We start from the raw sequence: 9,828 nt of genomic DNA, 5'->3' as shown, positions 1-9,828 counted from the left end.
TCTCTCTTGTCCTTTTTCTCTCTTCCCCTCACCCTGTCTCACTCTCTCTCTCTCATAGGTTTCATTAAACAAACAAACAAACAAAACTATTAAAAGTTTCCGTGTCATTTATTGAATGTTCAGAATATTCACTAGAAGATACTTCATAATTATCTATCACGTTCTAAAAGTATGAAAGCACGTTATCTATATTATGCATGAGTTTTCTCCTTTTTGCAACATTCTACCTTAATGGGTCCATGATGTAAAATAAGGAAAGATATTCAGCCCAGAAAGATACTCTCTCATAATAAATTCATTAAATTAATGTTTATTATGCCTGAAGAATTGGGTACTTTCTCATTATTAATATATTTCCTTGTTTCCATAAGCAATCAGGAGAATAGATTGTGAATAAATATTATGATCTCTGTGTTATTCAAGGGAAAACAAAACACGGAAGATAAGGGATTACCCACAGGTAAGTGGCCCTTCCATGAACAAGCATATGAATTTGACCAACAAATGGAGTATTCATTTCCTCATATTTCTTTCTTTGCAGATTAATTATCTCTAACCTGCATTTTCTCCACTTGGCCTGAAATGATGAAGCAAAATAACACTGTCACTGAGTTCATACTGCTAGGATTGACCCAAGATCCAATGAAAAAGAAGATGGTATTTGTAATCTTCTTCATATTTTATGTGGGAACTGTGGTAGGGAATTTGCTCATTATTGTGACCATCAAGTCCAGCCGCACACTTGGGAGCCCCATGTACTTTTTCCTATTTTATTTGTCCCTTGCTGATTCCTGCTTCTCAACTTCCACAGCCCCCAGACTAATTATGGATTCACTCTCTGCACAAAGAACCATATCTTACAATGAGTGCATGACTCAAGTCTTTGCAATACATTTCTTTGGCCCCATGGAGGTCTTTGTTCTCATCCTCATGGCTATTGATCGCTATGTGGCCATTTGTAAGCCCTTACATTACCCAACCATCATGAGACAGCAGGTTTGCACAATCCTGATCATTCTTTCATGGATAGGAGCTTTTATCCATTCCATTGCTGAGGTAATGCTGGCCTTGAAATTGCCTTTCTGTGGACCCAATTTGATTGATCATTACTGCTATGATTTGCAGCCCTTGCTGAAACTTGCATGCATGGACACATATATGACCAACATAGAATGGGTGTCTAACAGTGGAAGCATTTGCACAGGCAGTTTTGTGTTTCTGATGATTTCATACATTGTCATTTTGCATTCACTGAGAAACCACAGTGCAGAAGGGAGGAGAAAAGCTTTCTCCACCTGCATTTCTCACATCATCGTAGTAATCTTATTCTTTGTTCCATGTATATTCATATATGCACGCCCCCCAACCACTTTCCCTATGGACAAGATGGTGTCCGTATTTTACACTATTGGGATCCCTTTTCTCAACCCATTCATCTACACCCTGAGGAATGCAGAAGTTAAAAATGCCATGAGAAAGGTATGGCATATCACAACTACCTCAGAAAGGAAGTGATGAATTGAGGGTTTTGGTTGATTCTTTAATCTGTACAGATGTCAAATATAATAGTGTACATCCTCACTTGTCCAACATACTCTATTACAATGCACCTGATTCCTTACTTTTTTCTGTACTTCTGCCCTCAAAGTAGCTTCCCTCGTAATGCCAGCCAGGTTCTTACCTCTCCTTAGAATTCAATTCTGACATTGTTGATTATGAAATACTCCTCACATTTCAGTCTACACTCTGGTTTGATAAGAAGAAAGATATTTATACACAATCACAACTGTTCAAACAGTGAGTATTCATAAATAAAAAAGAGCATATTCTCTATGATTTGTAATTCTCTCTATAGAAAATTTCAAATAAGGTATCCTGCTTTCTCTTGAACACATCAGAGCAAAGGAGCTAACTTTGTCAAGAATTATTTTTCTTATATCATTCATTCATTTTAAAGATTTCCATAATTGTGAATGCAACACCAAAAAGGTGTGTGTGTGTGTGCGTGTGTGTGTGTGTGTGTGTGTATATATATATATATATATATATATATATATATATATATATATAATAAATTATTATTACTATTCACCTTATTTTTCCTTTGACTATCAGGATAATTGAAGCATTATTTATGGGATATTTTTTATGTATGGGATTTTTTAAATATAACATTACATGCTCTGGAGATATTCAGCTAATTTGTATGATTTCTATATAGGAGCTACAAGAGAATTCTGCAACTCTAAAAGGAAAAGAAGCAAAATAATGTATGTTGTCAAAACTAAATAATAATTTAAAATACACCATAGATAAAACATATTTTTTGAGACTGACATACAGAAAAGTAGAACCCACTTTGGAAGGGGAGAGCATATTATTTCATTTACTGCTATGTTTTATAAGTGGGATAAAGGAAATTACCAGAGACATTCAGAAATACTCACTTGAATGTCTCTAGTTGGAGTGAACCTGGAGTTAGAGTGAGCCTGCTTTTGTAGAAGGAAGCCACTTTGTTTCTCTGTCCTTTCCTAGTAAAGCAGTAGTGTGGATTGACAAGTTAGAATTGCCAATAGAATTCATTGTTCAGGGGTGCCTGGGTGGCTCAGTGGGTTAAAGCCTCTGCCTTCGGCTCAGGTCATGATTTCAAGGTTCTGGGTTCGATTCCCGTATCAGGCTCTCTGCTCAGTGGGGAGCCCGCTTCCTCCTCCCTCTCTGCCTGCCTCTCTGCCTGCCTCTCTGCCCTCTTGTGATCTCTGTTTGTCAAATAAATAAATAAAATCTTTAAAAAAAAATAAAAAAGAATTTGGTGTTCATAGTTAACAGAGCAGATTAGCTACCATGAGATTTTCTCATGAATTTTTAACTCATTGATTTCAGAGAGTACAAGAGTGTTAATTCAAAGGTGTACATGCCCCTGATATATATACCAGCATTATCTACAATAGCAAAACTATGGACACAGCCCAAGTTTCCAATGAATGATGAATGGAATAGACACGGGGTATGTATTTCTCAGACATTAAAAAAAATGAGATCGTGCCATTTGCAATGACAAGATTTGAGCTAGAGTCTATTAGGCTAAGCTAATCAAGTCAGTCAATGAAAGAGAAATACCATATGATTTCACTCATGTGGGAATTAAGAAAACAATGAGTATAGAGAAAAACAGAGCGAGGTGGGCAAATCAAAAAATGGGTTCTTAACTATAGAAAACAAACAGATGGTTACCAGAAGGTAGGTGTCTAGAAGGAGGGGTTAAATAGGTGATGGGAATTAAGGAATGGACATGTTGTGATGAGCACTTGGTATGGTATGTAAGTGTTGAATCTCTAAATTGTATACCTGGAAATCATACTACACTGTACGTTAACTAACTGTAATCTTAAAAAAAAAAAACTTGAAAAATAAATAAAAAATAAAATTCATTACTTTCATGTATTCAAGTTGACCACATCCTTAGTAACTGTTACAAGATTCCATTTTATTTTTAATGCTGTTGCCCATTATTTACCTGGAAAAACCTTTCTAATGTCAATAGTTTCCTCTTGTCAAAGTTATTTTAAAATAAATTCATGGAAGTATCATGTTTTCAATGTTCTCACTACTTTTTGATTTCTGGGTTATAACAAAGTTAATGACTGCACTAGTGTCCAAAGTAGGCATGTTGATGGACAAATATATATATATGTTATACAAATTGATGTTTGATGTACCACAAAGTAATTAGCACATATATATTCTCTATATAGTTACGTGTGTGTGTGTGCATGTGTGTTTGTGTGTGTGTGTGTGTGTGTAAGAAGTCTTAATTTAAATTTATCCTTGTTGCCATTTCAAGTATTCATTATGGTCTTGTTAGCAATAGTGACCATGCTATATATTAGATCTCTAGAACTTATTCATTCTACATAACTGAAACCTTGCACACTTTCAGCAACATCTCTCCCTTTTTCTCAGTCCCTGTCTCCTGGTAACCACCACTGTGCTCTCTGTTTTTGTGAATTGAACTATACCATTTCCACATATAAGTGAGATTATGCAGTATTTCTCTTTCTGTGTCTTTCATGTTTCACTTAACATCAAGACCCCCAGTGCCATCCAGCTCTGATTTGTTACTGCAAATGGCAGAATTTTCCTCTTTTTAATGTCTGAATAATAAAGATCTCGCATTTTCTCTCTTCATTCTTCAGTTAGGGGTGAAGTTGTATCTGTACCTTAGCTTCAGTGATTAATGATGCATTGAACTCAGGAATGCAGATAGTCCTTCACAATCATGATTTCAGATTATTTGGATATATACCCAACATTAGGATTGATGGGTGGCAGTTCTACTTTCAATTTTTTGAAGAACCAATAAATTCTGTTTAATGACTGCACCAATTTATATGCCAATCAGTAGTGTACATGGGATCCCTAGATTCCACATCCTCAGCAATATTTTGTATCTCTTATCTTCTCAATGACAGTCCAACAAAGGTGATGTGATAATTCATTATCATTTTGATTTGCATTTCCCTGATGATGAGTGCTATTGAGCACCCTTTGAGGCACCTGTTCGCCATTTGTAAGTCTCTGAAAAATATCTGCTTGGTCCCTCTGCTCATTTTGTAATCAGAGGAGATGAAGGAAATTGCCATAGCTTCTGCTCTATTTTCCTGTGAGCCTGAAATTGCTCTAAAAAAGAGTCCATTATTTAAAAAGATGTTAAGAAGAATATAAAATTGAATATTAGACAAAAATCATCTACTCAGAAGAATATAGAAAAGAAAGAAAATAACTTGCAAAGGGAAAAAAAATGGCTATTTGAGTATATACATTTGAGTATATACATTTATAAAAACTCATCAAACCATATACTTAAACAGTCTGCATTTCATTATGTGTAAAATTTATCTCAGAAAAAGAATTCTATTACTAAAACCAAACCAAACAAAACAAAACCTTACCAATATATCTAAATATACCCCCCACTAAAAAAGAAAATCCTTTCAAATTAGTGATCATTTGCCTGGAGGGTGGAAGCAGAACAATGATAGTCATTAAAAATTTCACTCCCATGAGTGGAAGATTATGAATATTTTATTGAAAATTAGTATACCACAGTTATTCTGAATAGTTGCCTTAGATTTCACAAAAGTGAAAAATGTTTGTAATGAAATTAAGTCATCAACAAAGTGTAAAGCCAACCCACAAACTGAGAGAAAATACTTGCAAATCATGTTTAAGATAAGGAACTTATTTGCAGATTTCATAAAGAACTTGTTAATACCACTTAATAATAAAAAGGCAACAACCCAACTTAAAAACCGGCCAAAGATGTGAGTAAACATATCTCCACAAAAATATTCAAATGGTCAAAAGAACATGAGCCCCTTTAGGTAATAGGAAGTGTGAACCTCAGCCATAATGAGATACCACTTTACACCAACTAGGATGTCTAGGAAAAACAAAACAAAACAAAACAATAACAAGTTTTATTGAGGTGGTAGAGATATTGGAGTTGTCATAAATTGCTGATAGTAACGTGAAATGGTGCAACTACTTTGGAAAACAATGTGTCAGCTCCTCAAGAGATTAAACATATAATAGCAATGACCTAGCAATTCTAATTAATCTTAGGCATTTACCTAAGGGAAATTAAATATATATGCACACAAAAACTTGTACATGATTGTTCATTGCATCATTATTCATAGTAGCTAAAATGGCGGAGCAATCTACATGTCAATCTACTGTTGCATGTGTAAATTATATACTTATAAACTGGAGTGTTATTCTTCTACAACGTGAATAAAACTTGTGCTAAGAACTTTACCCTAAATGAAAGAAACAGGTAAAAAAGAAAACATACCGTATAATTCCTTTTATATGAAATGTCTAGAAAAGCTAATCTATAATGAAGCAAAGGAGATTGGGGACCCCTTGGTGGCTCAGTCTGTTTAGCCACCAACTGTTGATTTCTGCTCAGGTCATGATCTCATGGTCATGGGATCAAGCCCAGTTGTGCTTGGTATTCAGTGTGGAGTCAGCTGAAGAGGTTCACCTTCTTCCTCTACCCACCCCCCAGTGCTGCAAATGGGAGCTCTCTTTCTCTCTCTTTAAAACAAAAGAAAGAAGATTAGTACTTGTCTAGGACCCCTTGTGATGGTGATGTAGAGGAATGATAAGTGACTATAATGGGTATGGAGTTTCTCTTAGAGTTGTGAAGGTGTTGTAAAATTAGATAGTGTCCATTGTTTCCCAGCCTGCTATACTAAAAACCATTAAACTCTATACTTTAAATACATGAATGGTAGAGTATGTGGAATATATCTCACTGACAAGGCAAAGCTGGAAAGAGTCAATTCCCCATGGGGTGAAGGTGAATGTCACCTGACCAGTCAAGCAACTAGAGCTAATAGCTGAATGTGAGGCAGTTCAAGCATGAAACCCAGGTAATAATGTGGCACCACATTCCTCCCTTCTGTTGGTAGGCATAGATGCTTTAGTAATGCCCTGTTTTTCATCATGATACTACAAGACCACAGATGAAGAGAGTTATGGAAAGTATTCTCCATCTTTAGGGTACTTGTGAGCCTTACTTACCAAGACTTTGGCTCACATTCATGGGACCACTTCTGAAACCCTACCCACAGATATTCCCTGTTGTTGCTGAAGTAGTGGATACTGTGTGACGTGATTAGAACCTAATATGCCCTGCAGATTTCCCATCAAGCTTGCTTTCTGCTTTAAATGCTCCCACTGTAAATTTTGATTCTGTGTTTTTCCTATAACTTTAGGAAGTGTTCAGTGACATGGGGAAATGATACTGCAAATGGCCCGCTCTGGGGTTGAACTTTAGCCAGTGGGAAAAGTAAGTCAATGGCTAATTTCCCCCTCTTATGGCTATTTGAAAAAGGAACATATAGTCTCTCTTAAAAGGTCCAGTGAGATCAAGAAATCAGCTGTGTAAGTGGTGAAACTAGCCAGGGGTATGCAGCTTATAAGTTCCTCTAGGAATAGAAATGAGTAAGAGTCTGACATTTTGACATTGTAGGAAAAAGGAAGAAGGAGATTTGATGAAAATAGGAAGGGTAAAGAAAAAAAAAAGCAAAAAGGAGGAGAATGGGAAAAGTAGGAATGGTAGAGGAATAACAAAGGATGTTAGTGGTCAAGATCAATATCAATGGCTTACAGTCAAAAAGTAGAAGCATGGAAGCCTGCATTACAATTTCTCCCAGGTGTAAACTAGAAGTCAGTTTCCCAACAATTTCTCCAGAGATCAACAAATATTTAATTAGAAAGAAAAGCAGTGAACATCAATGGCACTATTGAATCAACACTTTTTCCAATCAAATGGAACTTTCAAAAGAGAAGAAGAAATAAAATTCAATAGAGAAAGAACCCCAAATAGACATTTAATATGTCCACTATATTAAAAATTTATCATCTTTATATCTATATATATTTAACATGAATCCCATGAACAAGATATCAATCATGAAACAATTAGTTCTGTTTATAGGAATGTTTTGGATTCATGTTTGGTCCTAAATGCAACAATTGATTGGATTGATATATAAACATTTTATCTTATATAAAACTTACATATTCAATTTCACATATAAATTATACATGGATATATACTTTATATTTAATATTTTGTTTAAACCATGTATATAACAAAAAGACCTATATCTAGAACATATAACCACACTTATTGCTTAGTAATAAAAAACACAGAATTACTATTTTTATGTTGTACACAAGACTTGTAAAGAAATTAAAAAAAAAGAGATGTACAAATGCAGGATTTTAGGGTAGTTCTATTTTTAACTTTTTAAGGAAACTCCATATGTTTTCTAGAGTGGCTGCATCACTTTGCTTTCCCACTGACAGTATACGAGTGTTGCCTTTTCTCCACACCCTTGCCAACATGCCTTATTTGTTGTATTGTTGATTTTAGCCATTCTGGCAAGTGTGATGTGATATCTTATAGTAGTTTCGATTTGTATTTCCTTGATGTTCAGTAATGTTGAACATTGTTACCTGTTTCTGTTAACCATCCCAATGTCTTCTTTTAGAAATGTTTATTCAAGTCTTCTGACCCTTTTGAATTGGATTACTTGTTTTTGATTGTTGAGTTTTTGAGGTTCCATGTATACTTTAGATGCTACTGACCAACCCAGAAATTGCACTATTACCAGATATTTGTGGAAAGAATACAGAAAAACAAGAATACTAATTCAAAGGGACACATGCACCCTGATATTTATAACAGGATTATGTACAAAGGCCAATTATGGACACAGCCTGAATATATATCAAATGACGAATGGATAAAGAAATTGCAAGAATAGATAGATAGGCAAACCCAGAAAATACTCTTAACATTTTTTAAAATTTTATTTTATTTTTTCAGTGTTCCAAGATTCACTGTTTACTCACACCAGTGCTCCATGCAATACATGCCCTCCTTAATGCCCACAACCAGTCTTGCCGGGCCCCCACACCCCTCCCTTCCAAAATCCTCAGTTTGTTTCTCAGAGTCCACAGTCTCTCATGATTTGTCTCCCCCTCCGATTTCCGACAATTCACTTGTCTTTTCCTTCTCCTAATGTCCTCTATGTTATTCTTTGTTCTGCAAGTAAGTAAAACCATATGATAATTGACTTTCTCTGCTTGACTTATTTCACTCAGCATTATCTCCTCCAGTCCTGTCCATGTTGATGCTGAAGTTGGGTATCCATCCTTTCTGATGGAGGCATAACATTACATTGTATATATGGACCATATCTTCTTTATGAAACAGGCTCTTATATCTAGAGAAGAAAGTGGTGGTTACCATAAGGTAGGTGCATAGGTGCATGGGGGATGGGTTTTATAAGTGATGCACATTAAAGAGAGCACTTTTGATGAACACCAGATGTTGTACGGAAATGCTGAATCACTATATGCTACACCTGAAACTAATGTTACTTTGTATATAAGCTAACTGAAATTTAAAAGAGAACTTTATCTATTTTGAGGTTATCTTCTATATGGTATAAGAGAATGGGTCAGTTTCATTCTTCTGAATGTAGCTGTCCAATTTTCCAGCATGATTTATTAAAGAGACTGTCTTTTTTCCATTGGATATTTTCCCTGATTTGTCAAAGTTTAGTTGACCATAGAGTTGAGGGTCAATTTCTGGAATCTGATTCCATTCCATTGATCTATGTGTCTGTTTTTGTGCCAATATCATGATGTCTTAGTGTCCATAACTTTGTAATATAGCTAGAAGTCAGGCAACGTGATGCTCCAGCTTTGTTGTTCTTTTTCAAGATTCCCTTGGTGATTTGGGGTCTTTTCTGGTTTCATACAACTTTTAGGATTGCTTGTTGCAGCTCGCTGTGAGACAGGAATCCATCAAAATCCTAGAAGAAAACATAGGCAGTAAACTTTTTGAAATTGGCCACAAAAAAAATCTTTCAAGACACTTCTCCAAAGGCAAGGGAAACAAAAGAAAAATGAGCTTTTGGGAAATCATCAAGATAAAAACCATCTGCAGAGCAAATGACACAGTCAACAAAACTAAGAGGCAACCCATGGAATTGGGAGAAGATATTTGCAAATGACATAACAGAAAAACAGCTGGTATCCAACATCAATAAATAACTTCTCAAACTCATCAACCTCAAACCAAATAATCCCATCAAGAAATGGGCAGAAATCATGGACAGACAATTCTCCAAAGAAGACTTCCAACAATATCTGGTGCATGATAAACAATGAATAAACAAAAAAGAAAGAAAGAAAGAAGAAAGAAAGAAAGAAAGAAAGAAAGAAAGAAAGAAAGAAAGAAAG

The 9,828-nt window shown here is 35.3% G+C and overlaps 1 protein-coding gene across 1 annotated transcript; it reads left to right on the top strand.

Moving 5' to 3' along the window:
- Positions 1–585: 585 nt before the first annotated feature.
- On the top strand, positions 586–1,515 carry LOC116859411 (olfactory receptor 4C11-like). Its single transcript, XM_032844629.1, has one exon. It carries the CDS (start codon positions 586–588, stop codon positions 1,513–1,515), a length of 930 nt encoding a protein of 309 aa, XP_032700520.1.
- The last annotated feature ends 8,313 nt before the right edge of the window (positions 1,516–9,828 follow it).

Source organism: Lontra canadensis, unplaced genomic scaffold (genome assembly GCF_010015895.1).
Source record: "Lontra canadensis isolate GAN:19392208 unplaced genomic scaffold, GSC_riverotter_1.0 scaffold154, whole genome shotgun sequence".
Classification (NCBI taxonomy): Eukaryota; Metazoa; Chordata; class Mammalia; order Carnivora; family Mustelidae; genus Lontra; species Lontra canadensis.
This window is presented reverse-complemented; position numbering and strand designations above follow the sequence as displayed.